Genomic DNA, 15025 nt, shown 5'->3' with positions numbered 1-15025 from the left:
CTTAAGCAATTTACAAGTTTTAATATAAACCAGCCTACATTCATTCCTAAAAGGTTCATTTCCAGTAAAAAATATACACCAGTAAAAACATCTCCCAGGAGAACAAGGGCGGGGCTACAGAGACCTGGGCCATATCCCCCAAAACTGACTTACAGGCATTTGAGTGCAAGCACAGAAAGAGGCTCCAGGCAAGGTGGGGGCCCTTCTGCATCTTCAGGCCCAAGCCTGAGACTCCCCTCTAGAGGAGAAGCCCTCAGGGCCACACCCAGGCCTTACCCCAGGAAGACAAGATGTGGGGGGTCAAGGAGGACGAGGCATTGCCAAAAGGCAGCAGCCATTGCTCTTCCAAAAAAGGCTAAGGCCCTTGCCCATGGCTTTGAAGCTGAGCCATAAGTGCAAGAGCAGAGGGCACTGGGACAGGGGACCCTGAAGCAGGGCATCCCACCAGGTGGGACTGACGGTCCCTCTACCCAGCGCCTGAGGTCATACATTCAAGAGTGCCCCTGGCAAGGCCAGGGAAGAGCTAGGATAGTCCTGTCTGGTCAAGGCCACAACTCCTTAACTTCTCCTCATTAAGCCAGTGTCTCCAAGGACCAGAGCTCGACCTCCGATGCCACAGGGCACAAGAGCAAACCCTGAAATATTAATAATACCAATTCCTCAGACTCAGGAATGTGCTGGCTTTTGCCCCAGGGACCAGGGCAATGGTGGCTGCTATGGCCAATGGCTCAGAAGGGAGAATTCATGCCCAGCTTGGTTTCAAACTGTAGCTTCTGTCGCTTCTGGTAGCGGACGCGGACCCTGGTGGGGCAGGAGATTGTTATAGATCCTCAGACCAGGAGATGGAGCAGGACCCCAGAGGGAGGGAGGGAGGGAAGGATGCAGATAAGAGGGTGACAGGTTTAGGCAACATGCTGAAGCCCCAAGGGAGGTGCCCTGCTGACAGCTCACCGAATCTCGTGCAGCTTTACAATCTCATTGGTGACCACCACAAGGACTAGGGACAGGCAGCCCAGGAGCCATGTCAGCAGGGGTACATCCTCCAGACCAAAGTGGATGCGGCTATCCGTATGTGTCCACAGCTGCAGGTCCACAGCTGTCTGCACCACCTGACCCAGCAGCCTATGGGAGGGGGAGGCAGCCCTATGTGATACCGGGGCTGTCTGCTTCCTTCCCCACCTGCCCTAAGTGCTCAACGAGGGCAGGTAGACCTCTGGCCTAGAGAGGTCTCAATCCTAGCCCTACAGAAGCCCCTCCCTGGCCCCAGGGTCCCCTCCATCCAGCACTACTCACACCACAGGCACCGTCATGGCCCACCAAAGGTTTGTCAAAGGGCTCTTTCTCCACAGAGGCTTGGTGCGATGCACATGGGTGATGGAGATGAAGACTGGAGAAAAAGGGCCGATGGGGGCGTCAGACTCCCCACTAGTCCGGGGCCTTATCCCCCATATCAGGGCATCTCCACTCAGCAGTCAATAGTTCCTTTTAAACTGAGCCCTCACCAGTGTGCAGGACAATTAGAGCAGCTGTGAGCTTCTGAGCTGACAGTAGTCCGTTGGCAAAGTCCTCAAACCAGGCTGGAGCCCTTTCATCGTTACTGCCAAAGGAAGACAAGGGCTCAGCCTCCTGTGTGGCCTCAGGGAAGTGGGCTGGAGTGGGGAGGGAGGGAGCCCCATGGACCCACCTGCGCAGCATGATAGAGGAGCAGTTGGTGAGGTTGCGGGCCTGGGCACTGTCACAGAAGCTCTGCAGCGTGAAGCCAAAGCAGATGAGACACGAGCTGATGGTGAGGCTGAACTTGAGTAAGAAGCAGAGCAGGAAGTAGTGCTGGGTCTGCAGGAGAAGGGAGGCAGGTCATTCCCATGGCGGGTGGCCCTTTTGCTGGCCACATGGTGGGTCCAGCACTCAGGGGACTCACATCTTCAAAAGGCTCTTAGCAAATGGACAGGCTGGGGGAGAAAGAGCAGGGACTGCACCCCCAACAAGGATCTTTCTCAGCTCCAACTACCAGCTCAGGTGCTGACTCTCTAGGTCTCCCAACCTCAAAGCCTCTGGTTCAACCCTCTCCCAGACCCCAACCTTCAGCCCACTCCATGCCACTTGCATTCCTCCATGACAGGTTCTGGTTTGTCAGGTCTGCCTTGTTTACCTTCTTAGGAATGGAATGAAGGTTTTTCCCTGTAGCCATTGACATGATGGAGCTATGGGGTGGCTTCCCCAGCAGAGAGATGCTGAAAAGCAAGAGTGGTAAAGAGGCAGGGACTGTCACCTCTGTCCCCCAATTCTTACAGGAAAAGCCTTTAGGGAGTCTTGAGAGTGAGGTCAAGTCTGGTAAAGAGGTGGGAGAAGGCAAAGGAGCACTCCCTCAGTGCCTCCTGCACCAGAGGAGATGAGCTTTGAGCACCCTGTGCTCCTAGGACGCCCATGATATCCTGGCCCTACCTGGCTGGACACAGAAGGGCTGCAAGGCCTCTCACCTGAGCAGAGGGTAGCAAAAGCAGGACAGCCACAGGATGTCTGTGGTACTCAGAAGTGGTGGCAGCTGGACCAGGCATGAAAGGAACTAGACCAAGAAAGAACCCAGGAACCACAATTAATAAGAGCTGAGGGGTGCCAGGGTTGCCATGCCTGTTGCCCAGAGAGATGCTTGTGCCCTGGCCAAGAGGAACTGGCTGGAGAGCCCACTTTCCTGCCAGTAGAGTCAACTCCAAATGCCCAAGGGCTTCCCAGAGGATCTGGGGACCCCTCGGCTGCGCTGCATCCCAGCTTCCCGCCTCAGATTCTCAACTGGCCTTTCCACAAAGGAGCAGACGGGGAGGGGATAATGTCTGTCCTGGCCCCAGCTCACCTGGATAACCACGAGGGTCAGCTGGCACTGTAGCAGGAAGAGGAAGCATTTACGGATGCCGTAGGCGGCATGCCGAGCCTAGGAACCGAGAAGGATAGGTTATGACTTGAGCCTGCCTGAACTCTCTCAGGCCCTACAACTGACAAACGTCAGCCAAAAGCCATGATGCTCCTGCAAAGAAGGAGCAGAGACCAATTTAACTGCCTGGGGGAGTTTCACTTTCTTTGAGAGCTGAGCATGAAGCCTGGGGGCCCTGAAATATCCTGTGTGGCAACTCCTCCCAGCAGGCTGCCCCAGGGGAGCCCTGTACTCCTACCCCTTCCACCTGTCTGAGCCCCCACCTGCTCGATAAGCCTGATGATGCTGATGGTTTCCTCCTGGCGAAAGGTCAGGGAACAGGGCAGGCTATTGAGCTGCCCTGACAGCTGCAGGGGAGAAAGGCCATCGGAAGCCTGAGCCATGCTGGTGCTGGTGGCGTAGCCAAAGGTCTCCCAGGAACAGCGGGACGGGTACAGGGGATCCAGGGCAATGCTACATAGTGTAGGAAAAGCCCACCCATGAGCTTCATTTCAGGAAGATCCCATATCCCCCAGGACTGAGCATCCCATCCCTCTTCTCCCACCACAAACTAAGTGCCTGGGTCCCAGCCAATGCAAGATCAACCACTGGATATACCCCAAGTTCCATGCAGGTCTGCCCAGATCTGAGAGGCAGAGGCTGGCCCACCAGCCCTTGGGTCTTGCTCTGACCTGACATCACTTTGGAGGAAGAGGCAGCTGTTCCTCAGGTTGGCGGAGCTGCCCAGGCAGCAGGTCACCTCCCCATACTCCTGCATGATCTTTATCATCTCACACATGGCTGGGGGACAGGTGGGATGCACAAGATTCAGGCAGGTGGAGCCCTGTGCAGGTGCCAGCAGAGACCCGCAGGCCAGAAGGGCAGGAAACAATGGGAAGTGGGCCCCTCTCTGGAACAATCCCATCCCAGCAGCATGATCATATGAATACTGTCACTTCTGGCTCCCTGGAATGGCCAAACCACAGTGCCAGCCCACTAGATTACCCCGCAATCGCAGCCCCACATGGGAAACCCACATCCCCTCTGGAGCCCATGGATGCTCAGCCCTGGCAGAGCTCAGCAGCAGGGGCCACAGCACTCACTCTCAGGGGTACAGTCAGTGAAGAGGGGCACCAGCAAGGGCACATTGTCAATGTTCTGCAGGTGGGGCCGCACCTGGTGGATGCCCCGGGGCAGCTTGGCCTGGAGGAAGGGAAGAGGCCAGTAACCTCAGGATGGGGAGCAAGGTGCCTCCACTTCACCTGCCTGCCCCTCCCTCCCCTGGACCAGCCATGAAGCCACTTCAGAGGGCACTGGGGAGGCAGGGGCAGATCCTGCTACCGTACCCGGTTGCAGTCCTCCAGGAAGCTGGGGATGTCACTGTCCGTAGGCTGGAAGCTGATGAGGTCAGAGTGACCCTCCTCTTCCATGAGGAGGAGCCCTTCCACATCATCTCGGGACACTGTGGGGGACAAAAGTCTGTCCTTCAACCTTGGGCCAGCCTTCTGGGGCCTTCCCTTGCCCTGCAGATGGCACACAACTTCCTGCCTCCAGGTCTCCACTCTTCCCCTCCCACTGCTATTGCCTGCAAGGACATTTGGGGCCATTTTCTAAGGGAGTATACTAATCAGAAGAGACCTACGGAGGGTCTTCCTAGCTGCAGCTCCTGGGAGGGAAGCCTTCCACCCGCACTGACCCCACCACATGCTTTTGCCCTCACCCTGATTCAGGTCATCATGCAGGGAGCCTGCATGGCTGGGGCTAGAGGGAGGGATCTCGGAGCCAGGCATGTCACCATTGGGTGTGAGGGAGATGTGGCAGTTCCAGCCTGTCTCCAGGCCCATCTTTTCTGCAAACACCTAAAAAAGGAAGATGAAATGAACAGAGGAAGCCCATGGGGGAAAGGAGTCAGTGGCAGCAGAGGGAGAGGTCTCTCCCCACCTTGCTTTTGAGCTCATCCTCCAAAGAGAAGTAGACGAAGCGGATGCAGGCATTGACCAGCCCATCGATGAGGCGCACGATGTCCAGTCGGGCCTGGTACTGGGAGGACACCATGCCCATGAAGATCTGGCCGCTCAGGGCCTGCATGCAGTCTTCCTTCTCCAGCACCTCCCCGATCCCTTCTTCAGGCAGGAACAAGATACAAAAGCAGCAAACAAGCGGCAGGATGCCAGGAACCCAGTCAGGACACCCAGGAACCAGCAGATTCCAGGAGGCAGCCGAGGGCCACACCCAAATCAATGAGCAGGTGGGCCCCAGGGGACCACACACACACACAGCCAAGATGCAAAAGGAGCCAACAGACAGGAGAAAAGACAATGAAAGGTACTCATCAGTCAGGTGGCCATCCGGAGAGCCAGGTAGAAGTGGCAGAGCTCCTGCACAGCCCCACTCCAAGGATGGGGGCTGGCCCCACCCTTAGCAACTGCTTCAGTACATGGCCTCCTGGGTTTCTAAGACCCCATAAGTGTGTACTTGGAGGTAGAAGGGGTAAGTTCTGAGACCCTAGATTCCAGTAGGGTTTTGTGACCTAAGCTTTTGTCTGTTTTAATAAGGCTAACACTCTATAATGCATACCTTTTTGAAAAGTTTCATAACTTTCCATAACTTTTATATATAGTAACCCCCTTGAAATCACAACAGACCTACAAAGAGGATAGAGTAAGCACCTATTTATAGAGAGAAAACTAAGGGGCACTCCATGTCACCAGCTAATGAGTGCCACACTGGCATCCTAGCTCCCAAACAGTGCCCGTGGCCCTTTTTGCAGCAAACGATGCCATGGCCCTCCAGAGGCACCACCAGGAGCCCCAGTGCCACCCCACTGGGAGGGAAGTGTGCGGTACCATCGGAGCTCCAGCTGTTGCGGCGGGTGTTCTGCTTGATAGGGATGGTGCTGGGCAGCTCGCACATGGTGAAGATGCTGCTCTGGCCAGGCACCTGCACCAGCTCAATGCACTTGCCATTGAGCTGAGAGGACAGGGCACAGTTCATGGGCTTGTAGGCAAAGGCAGAGCAATAACCAGACAGGCAGGCTCGCTGGTAGAAATCCAGCACTTTCTTTCTGCCAGGGAAGCAGAGTGGAATGAGGTGAGTGGTCTTAAGATGCCCTGTGTCCATGAGATGGGCAGATAGACTGGCCACACTCCTTCCTCACCCACCTGTCAGATCCTGAAAGCGGGTAGATGTCAGCTCCATCCCAGAAGTCTGTGCAGGCTTCCAAGACCACATCAGCAGTACCATGGGATAGCATCTGCTCTGTGCCTGAGGGTGGGGTAAAAAGACCAAAACATGAAGGCCCCAAGCCAGGCCCTGCTTCATCCGACCCAACAGGTAGCATGCTGCCATCCCTGAGAAGAGTCCTAAGGAGCCCATGACAGAGGAGGGACCCCTGTAGGCCACATGGACAGCAAGCCGCTATGAAACCCACTGAATTGGTAATATAGATGCTATTCTTCCTGTCCTTTGGCCGAGGTTCCCAGTCCTAATCTCTGCCACACTAGAGAACTTAGGAAGTGGTCTACCGTTCATCATCCCAGTCCTCCCTAGAAATGGACTCAGCAGGGCAGAAAACTCCACCCGCCAAGCTCTGGAACTTTCGACTAGATGTCAGCTGAGCTGATGTGAGGCTCACTGGTGGCAGTGTCCTTGATGAAGAGGCTGATCATGTGGCTGAGTGGGGGGCGCCGCTTGGTGACACAGGATGGCCGCCCCAGCAAGGTCTCCTTCACAGTCTCAGCGCTGGGGAGGCGGTAGAGCGCCAGGTGGTTTTCCTGCTTGAAGAGTTCCTTGGCCCCTGGAGTGAAGCCTGCAGGGACAACGTTAGGATTCAGGGCCACAGGGCAGAGGCTTGCTCCACCTGCTGCCTCACTGCCCAGCAGACAGTCCAGCCAGTCCTTCAGTCTTTCATCCTGACAGTCTGTTATCTTCCCACGCCAGGAAGCTCTGCCTCACACTGCTGTCTGCTTGAGGTGGGACCATCAGAATCTAAAAGAACGGCTGGTACTCATGGCAAGCAAATGCCATTCCGACAACTCATCTGTGCGGAGCCTGTGCCAAGCCTGTTTGAAGAAGCCAGCGCACACCCAGCCAGCCCTGCCCCACTGCCACCACCCTGGACCATACCGATGAGGCGGGCCAGCTCGCAGAGGCCCCAGGGCACATGCACAGGCAACACAGTGCGGTGGCTCTCCTGCAGGGCAACGTGACACAGGTGGTCCGAGAAGCGACACAGGCGCTCAGTGACACTGGCATTACACAGGTTCAGCAGCACGTTGAGGCCCAGGGGCTTGAGAGAAGTAAGGTGGAGCTGCCAGTTGGAGTCATCAAACTGGATGCAGGAGGGGTTCTGCTGGTCCTGGGACAGGCTCAGCATCTCTAAGTGGTAGTCACACACGAAGTCCTCTGCTTCATAGGGCTCGGCCTCTGTGCCAGGGTGGCCCTGTAGGAATGGGAGAAGAGGAGCCTCAGGCTGGGAGTGGGGTGGGCCCTGCAAGAAAACACATTCCTAGGCCAAGTGCTGCTGTTAACACGCTCCTGTCCCTCCCGAGACCCTCTCCCTGTTCTCGGTTCCAGTTTGCCTTTAGTATCTATACTCGATGACCCTGGTAGCCCTGTAGCGGACAGCCAGACAGGGAGGAAACAATAAGAGATCTTTTTCAGTCATGGGTCAACATCCAAGAGGACACCATGGCTTTATGTGTTTAGAAGGTTTTAATTAGGAGGCTGGTGAGCATCAGAGAGAACTGGAAAAGGAATTCACAGAAGAGACTTGGGTGAGGCCTCAGGAGGTCATCCTTCCTGATGGCCAGGCTGAGGGCCCTTAGACAGGGGGCTGTGTGCAACTTCTGCATTCTTTCAGACCCTGACAGTCCAGGCTGGGCTGTGCACCTTTGGCAGGAGAGACCAGGAAAGCCTGCAGCAGATGAGGTGGCCTCTCTACTCTGTCCCTCCTCACCTTTCCAGGACCTTCCTCGCCGCCCTCAGTGTCCCTGCTGAAGCTCACATTGGAGCCAGATGGGTGTTTGCTGCGGCCGTGTGCTTTGTGGTAAGAGTAGGCCTCGGGGGGCTTGGGACCATCACCAGGCCAGTCGCCGCGCTCCTGCTCATTGGAAAGGTGCAGGGTGTTGCTCAGGGAGCCAGTCAGGAGGGCATCTCGTTCGTGGGGCTGAGAAGAACAGGGACACAGACCTAGGACCAGGGTCCTAGTGGCTCCCATTGAAGCAGGATGGTTCTGGGCCCCTCACTGTCTTGTCCTGTGGCTTCACCTTAACCACCTGGAAGCAGCTTCCAGAGGTCCCGGACCCAGCTTCTCCCTCCTAATCCTCACCCTCCCAAGGCCACCAGCCAGGCTCCATGACTAAGAAGCCCGGCCCAGTCGAGCCCGTGGGAGCCATCCATACCTCTTCCTCTACCTCAGGATGGCAGAAGGAGCGGGTGGACAGGTCATCTGTAAGATCCTCATGGCTGCTATGAGGAGGCTCGACCTTCCCACTGAAGAAGAGCACAGTCTCTGGGCTAGGATTTGGCCATGACAGGATCCCCTGTTTGTCTACACAGCATAGAACCTACAGGGAGAGAGGCCAGCACTAGAAGGGGACTTGGCATCAACCCCACCCCCAACGGGCCACATAAGTACCTAAGCCAGACAGCAGGCCTGGTAGGGACAGGTACCTCCTCCCTCTGGGGCTACCCTCACCGTGACAGAGCCCAGGCTATGCAGCAGGCTGGCACTGTGGCTCAGTGTTGGCGATGTCCCTTGAATCACCCTCAGGAAATGGCCCCAAATGCAGCGCAGCATCTCCTGGTGGGAGAGAAAAAGTCTGCAAGGCTACGTGGGGCTCAGCCTTGTTTCGCTGGAGATGGCCTCTAAGACCCAAATCAGGAAGAGTCAGGGGGAGCACTGGAGGTTGGAGTCTGGGACAAGATGTGGACGTGTCATGGGACCAGGCCTGGGTGATGTCTACATGCAACAGGTAGATGGGTAGGAGAAGTTCGAAGAGCCCAGCTGGAGGCTCAAGGTCATAGAGTCCCAAGGTTCCAGGAAGGAGCCTGAGGGCACCAGAGCTTGTGACTGCAAGGGACTGGGACAAACCATTGTGGTCAGTGTACCTGCGAGGAGACGGCTTCTGTATAGCTGCTGAGAGTGTCCTCTGAGAACTTGGCCAGCTGCACAGGAAGGGGACGAACCTCAGTGTGGAAAAAGCTACCTTTGCACAGGCCTCCATGCAGGCAGTGGAGACCCACGCCATCGAGGTTCCCAACCCCTTTGCTAAGGGGTTTCAGGGCAGTCCTGACTCGCCATTGGTGGGAGCCGGGGGGAGATCACTGCGCCCTGGGGCCTGGTCTGGAGGTCCTTCTGCAATGGAAGGGGCTGGAGCCCTCATGTTGCTGCTCAGAACCTCCAACACACTGAGCCCAAAGGTGGAGCTGGGCTTCTGCCCCCATTTCTCTGCTATAGCCACTTCTCTCTTTCGCCTGCCACTGATCCCAGATGCCTAGAAATAACCTACCAGGGAGCTGGGCGAGGCCTTGCTCATCTGGGCCAAGACGCGGGCTTCACCACAGGCAGTCGCCAGGACCCAGAGGACTGGGAAAAGCAGAGGGAGTATGGGCAGCATGCCATTCACCTGGAAAGGAGTGGACCACAAGGAAATTCCCAAGGAGCTGCTGGCCAGAGGGAGGAAGAGGGGAGGGCTGCCCTGCCATATGGCCATCCCCTGGGTAGAAAGGACAGCTGTCCAGGGATGGGAAGGGAAGGAGGGGAAGGAAAAATTCTTAAGCAAAAGCCTAAGGAAAGCCTGGGCTGCAGAGAGGGAGGGACAGTCAGAGCCTTGTGAGGGAACTGGGCCCCACAGCGCGGAAGCACAACCGAGAAGAAAGGGCCGTCCTTGCCTGGAGCTGGAGGAGAGTGTACTGCCAGGAGGTGACCCCAGGGGCACTGAACATGCAGCGCAGGGCATTGGTGATGAGAAAGCCAGCCTGAGGGGACAGGAGGGCTGCAGCTTAGCCCTCGCCCCTGGGGACCACGGACTCTGGCTCCCGTCCTTCCTCACTCACACCACAGGCTCACTCTGGGCCCCTCTGCCTGCACTCACATGCTCACCTGGGTCTGCCCCGGGCTCCCCCAGGTCCAGCCCTCTCCCTGCCCCACAGCCCCGCCTCACACACCAGGACCACGGGGACAGCATAATGCAGCATTGCTGACTGCACTGTGAACCTCTCATTGTCCAGTGCAGTGACTGGGCGGGACAGGGCCATGTCCAGGCACCACCTGCAGAAAGAGGTGACCCTCAGCCCTGCTCAAGGGAGAGGCCAGACACCAGCACCCTGAGAGGATTCTGGGCCTCTCAGCCAGAGCACCAGTGAGCTTCTTCCCTGAGCACTAGCGAGTCCCTACTCTACCCTGGCCCTGGCTAATGGCCCCTTGGGAGAGGGGCCTGTGGCTGCTTCCGGAGCTGTCCCCGTAGAAGAGACTGGGAATGGCCACAACCGAGTCTAAGAATTCTCACAAGAGATCAAGGGGAGGAGCCTGAGGAGACACCAGCTCTCGGGAAGGCCTTGGGATGCACGAGGCTCACTCCTGTCACAGGAGGCACTGGGGAGAGGAAGCAGAGGCAGAAGAGACAGTGGCATGGTTACCTGATGTTGTCAATCACAGGGGTCTCCAGGACACGGAAGAGCCGGTGCTGCTGGGGGTTCTGAGGCCCTTTCTTCACTTCTCCCCGGGGTGAGGGCGGGGGAGAGAAGGGAGGGAACAGGTCTCCGGGCTCCAGGACAATGTGCTCATCATCCTGCCAGCAGCACAGGGGTAATGAAAGGGCTCTCACAGATGCCACTCCTCCTGGACAATGCCAGCTAAATGGCCATGGCTCCCAAGGTCAGGGGCTGTCCACTAGCAAAGAGCCTGCTGGGATGTAGCCTAAGGGGCTGGGTCCCTGATGCTTAAGGACTGGGGAGAGAAAGAACATCAGGAGGAGGAAGAGGAGGTTCAGCTCTGCCTGAGAGCCCTTGTGAAGCCTATGAGGTGGCTGTCAATCTTAAGGGTTGAGCCCTGGGACCCCAATTGCCTATAGATGTGCCTGTGGCAATTCCCATGAAGGAGACCAGCCTGCAGTTACCTTGATACCCCTCAGAGAGGCGAAGGATTCTTGGCCAGGCCTCAGGGCTATGATGTCACCTTCCACCAACAGGCTAACAGGCAGGTTGACGAGGTGTCCATCTCTGTAGGCCCAGTGCAGAGACCAGGATGGGGCAAAGGGCATGTGGAGGTCTGGATACAGGGCATTTGGCCACTTGATTTCCTTGCTATCCCTGAGGGCATCTGAGGAGAATAGGAGGAGGAAAACAACTTTCTCACCCTTCAGCCAGCCCCTGTGCACACCTGGAACTCTTTGTACCATTATAGACTTTGCTGAGGACCTAGAGGGGTATGAGGTCTCTTTCTGTGGTGGTGGGAGGAAACACATGGGTGAAGGACTACAAAGCAGGCAAATACATGCTGAGTGTGTTAACAAAGATTCCAGCCCCTCCAGAGCACGAAAGGGAGAAAAACCTATCTGCCAGGATGATGGGAGATGGATTCCAAGAAGAGGAAGAAGGAATGAATTCTGTCTGTTGGAAATGAGTGAGGGAGATGCTCACCAGTCAGAGAAAAGCAGGACAGAGGCACATAATGGGTCAGCACACACGCGTCTGGGAGGGGTAAGTGGTTTTAACAGGAGGAAGAGAAGGAAGGGAAGAAGCTAGACAGGAAGGGCAGAGCCTGCAGCAGAGGCACAGAAGCCACAGGCAGCGTCTATGATGGCTGGGAGGAGCAAGAGGGAGTTACTGGTGGTTTCTAAGCAAGAGACTATGCTCCTGGAGGGAAGGGCCTACCTTTCAGTCATTGTCCTACCCTGAGAGTACAACACACGATCGGACTGTCAGAAAAAGGCCTCCCAATAGCAGAGGCTGCTTCTCTGACACCACGTGCCCCTGGAGAGCATAAAGCACGGACTCTCCAAAGAGCCTAATGTAACCCTCAGTCTATAGTGAGAGCTTAAACTCCAGAGAGACAGAAAGACAAACAATGCCCCTCTCCTTTAGGAACTGGGCTGCTTACTTTAGGCTGCTGCCTCCCTGCACCAACCCTGACTCCTGTGGGCATCTCAACCTCCCTGGTCCACTTTCCCACCTCCCCTGGCCCAGTTCTACCAGGTAAGACTAACATCTCAACTGCCCTCTTCTAAGCATTAGGGTCTTTTCTGTCAGACCCCAATGTTAACAAGCCCAGAAGCCCAGGGCAACACCTCTTCCAGCCTACCAAGGGCACTGCCTGGGTGCCCACAGCTGTTCCAGGGCCCTCACCACCCTGCAAAAGAGAGGGTTGGGCATCCTCTAACTCCAGAGATGGCAGCTCCTGGAATACTGACTACTGTCCACCCTAGGAGAGTTCTCAGGGCTTGGACACACTCCAGGGTATCTTTCCCAATGACATGGCTGACTCTTGGTCTCACCTTGAATTTGGTCGATGATTCCCCGAAGCCTGCGCTCCACCTCCCTGCGCTTCAGCCGATCTTGCCGCCCAATGAGAATCAGGTTGAGAAGCAGCAGCAGGAATAGCGCAGAGGCATTCACCAGCTCCACCCCTTGGCTGGTGTAGAGGATGCAGAGGGTACTGTGTATTTCCAGGAAGTAAGGGCCCCCCAGATACCCCCAGAGCCTAGGATGCCCCTTTCTACCCAGTCCCTTCTGAAAAGAGGGTCTCGTGGTTCTTGACTCCAGTGAAGCCTCTATCCTCCCCAGCCTCAGGGATGACAGCCCCCTCAGAGCCCTGGGACACCCTAGGGGGATGGAGGGACAGAGGCAGAGGCTCTAGGGCCCTACTTACCTCCCAGCCGGCTGGCCCCCATAGCAGCCCAGCAGCAGCAGCACAGCCAGCAGCATAAGTGAGGCACCCGGCCAGTGGAAACAGGAGCAGCGGTTACTGTGGTGCAGGAAGCTGCTTCTCCAGGCCTCCTAGGGAGCCATGGCAGCTGGGCTTGAGTGGCCTGCCATCCAGCTGCAATCTGGGTGCCTCTCCCTGCCCTGAGCCCCTGAGGTCCCCAAGGCCACCTCCGTCTAATTCACTTGACCTCACAGCCAGCTCCTACAGCAAGTGGTGTCAGGACCTGGCTGAGAGGGACCCCACCCCCACTTCTGACTTTTCATGAGGCCTTAGTTGGGTGGTCTCCTCCCACCAGGCAGTCAGGGTGCATCGTGACCCTGAGACAGTCACCCCCCACACTTCTGCCATCTCGCCCAGGCTCTGGCCACCCGTGAAGAAGCTTCACCTTCCAGGTTAGATACTTCTTCTGCTCTTTGAGGTGTCCTTCCAGCACAGCCTCCAGCTGCTCCTTCAGGACACTGAGGGCCTTCCAGGTGGACAGGCCCAGGGCCACGGGGGGCTCGCCCTGCTGGGAAAAAGGAGGCACTCAGCACCTCCAAGGCCCCAGGTCCCTGCCCAGATGGAACTGTCCACCACGGGCTGGACCTGTCCCCTCATTACCCCTCCCCCTTCTGACCCTCACTTCCTTTCCTCTACCAGCTCTTGCCCCTCAGGGTATAACCATAGCCAAACTACCACCAAATTTTAAAATGTTCAGGAGCACAGGACTCTACTCTTTAAAGCCTGGCTAACAAAACAAAAACAAAAACAAACCAAAAACCTTCCTCTATTCCATGTTTTCTGTCTTGTTTTGCTTGGTTTGGTAATGAGCATCAAACCCAAGGGCTCTACCATTATTTGTATTTTTGAGACATGGTCTCACTAAGTTGCTGAGACTGGCCTCAAACTTGTGGTCCTCCCGTCTCAGCCTCCAGAGGTGCTGGGATTACAGGTGTGCACCACTCTGTGGGGGCTAATCAATGTTTTCTAATTCACTTTTCCCTGGACCCTCAACCCACAGCCATGTGTGGTCTTCCTGCCCCACTCAGAATATTCTTGGTGCCCATCTCCAAGTTTACCTCAGGGTGTCAGTCTTTTAGATTTCATAGCCAGAAAAATATATACTCTTTTTAATGGGGTTGAACTAGAGATGCCAGTTTTTCATGGCTCTTAGGAATAACATGAAGAAAAACCTACCACCTCTAGTAGCATTATTTTGTAAGAGAAGGTCTTGCAACACTCAATATTGGGCAGGACATAATCTCAGGAAAAAAGTAGCCATCCCTGGGGAACAACAGTGCAGAGATTCTACCATGCTCCTGTCACCATGGCCGACTGGAATGTAGCATGGACCAAGCTGGTCCCAGAGGACATGAGGACTAGACATGTTCCAAGGCCCCTCCTTGTTGAGACCTGGCTGTCCCCATTTCTCCCTCCTTGGACTCTAGCCATTCATTTTTTTTTTAATATTTATTTTTTAGTTGTAGTTAGTTGGACACAATATCTTTTTTATTTTATTTATTCATTTTTATATGGTGCTGAGGATCGAACCCAGGGCCTTGCACGTGCTAGGCGAGCGCTCTACCACTGAGCCACTATCCCAGCCCCTCTAGCCATTCTTTTCCCTATGTCCACACCACAGACCATCCTGGGCAGCTTGCCAACTCTTGTACATTCCCAGGCATCCCGGGCCACAGTCGTGGGCTTCTTGCCACCAGACTGCCTACAACCCTGCATTTAACTCCCAGTCTGACCTCTACCCTCAGTGTAGACCCATCTACTGAGCTGACTCAGAGCTGTTTCACAGGGCATGGGAGTCAGTATATCCAAAACCTTGAACTCGTACCCCAGCCCTCTCCTATCCACCCACACTACTGCCTACCCAGTGGCCTCTGAAGTATCGCAGACCCTGGCCTTCCCCTCCCTCTGCCCAGCCCAACCCTTCCCAGCCCATGTCTCTACCGTTTCCAAACTCACTGCAGTATATCAGACAGGGCAAGCATATGCCCCATTGACTGAACCCCCTCTACTTTTAAAATCCAATCCAGACCCCTGGGCCTACTCTGTGAGGCCTTTGGGGACTGTGACCTCCCAGCCCCACCCCCCCATCCCACCCGGCTATTCCTTCTGCAGGCCTCCATTCTCCAGAACTCCTTTATGGACTTTCTGGCCAAGGACATGCTCCCTACTCCAGATGATCCTGGCCTCTTCGA

At 55.9% G+C, this 15025-nt stretch overlaps 1 protein-coding gene across 7 annotated transcripts in view; it reads right to left on the bottom strand.

Moving 5' to 3' along the window:
• Positions 1-711: 711 nt before the first annotated feature.
• Positions 712-15025, bottom strand: part of Tmem94 (transmembrane protein 94) — a 34285-nt gene continuing 19971 nt past the window's right edge. For 5 of the 7 annotated variants that reach the window (XM_026404801.2, XM_026404804.2, XM_026404803.2 and 2 more), the window contains 30 exons: positions 13219-13341; positions 12777-12904; positions 12403-12539; positions 11026-11228; positions 10547-10698; positions 10076-10178; positions 9800-9886; positions 9418-9534; positions 9017-9073; positions 8604-8708; positions 8308-8472; positions 7863-8072; positions 7031-7346; positions 6540-6713; positions 6067-6169; positions 5752-5969; positions 4847-5028; positions 4626-4764; positions 4252-4367; positions 4009-4108; positions 3598-3706; positions 3190-3379; positions 2849-2926; positions 2478-2563; positions 2150-2231; positions 1685-1833; positions 1503-1597; positions 1294-1387; positions 952-1122; positions 712-801 (listed from right to left, as the gene is read on the bottom strand). In XM_026404801.2, the coding sequence (XP_026260586.1) occupies positions 729-801; positions 952-1122; positions 1294-1387; positions 1503-1597; positions 1685-1833; positions 2150-2231; positions 2478-2563; positions 2849-2926; positions 3190-3379; positions 3598-3706; positions 4009-4108; positions 4252-4367; positions 4626-4764; positions 4847-5028; positions 5752-5969; positions 6067-6169; positions 6540-6713; positions 7031-7346; positions 7863-8072; positions 8308-8472; positions 8604-8708; positions 9017-9073; positions 9418-9534; positions 9800-9886; positions 10076-10178; positions 10547-10698; positions 11026-11228; positions 12403-12539; positions 12777-12904; positions 13219-13341 (4062 nt within the window). In that variant the 3' untranslated portion in view covers positions 712-728. The remainder of the gene's footprint in view (positions 802-951; positions 1123-1293; positions 1388-1502; positions 1598-1684; positions 1834-2149; positions 2232-2477; positions 2564-2848; positions 2927-3189; positions 3380-3597; positions 3707-4008; positions 4109-4251; positions 4368-4625; positions 4765-4846; positions 5029-5751; positions 5970-6066; positions 6170-6539; positions 6714-7030; positions 7347-7862; positions 8073-8307; positions 8473-8603; positions 8709-9016; positions 9074-9417; positions 9535-9799; positions 9887-10075; positions 10179-10546; positions 10699-11025; positions 11229-12402; positions 12540-12776; positions 12905-13218; positions 13342-15025) is intronic. The other 2 variants (XM_026404805.2, XM_026404807.2) reach the window with 2 other exon arrangements.

Source organism: Urocitellus parryii, chromosome 7, assembly GCF_045843805.1.
Source record: "Urocitellus parryii isolate mUroPar1 chromosome 7, mUroPar1.hap1, whole genome shotgun sequence".
In the NCBI taxonomy this organism is placed as follows: domain Eukaryota; kingdom Metazoa; phylum Chordata; class Mammalia; order Rodentia; family Sciuridae; genus Urocitellus; species Urocitellus parryii.
The sequence above is the reverse complement of the archived record's forward strand: the minus strand, read 5'-3'. Positions and strand labels throughout refer to the sequence as shown.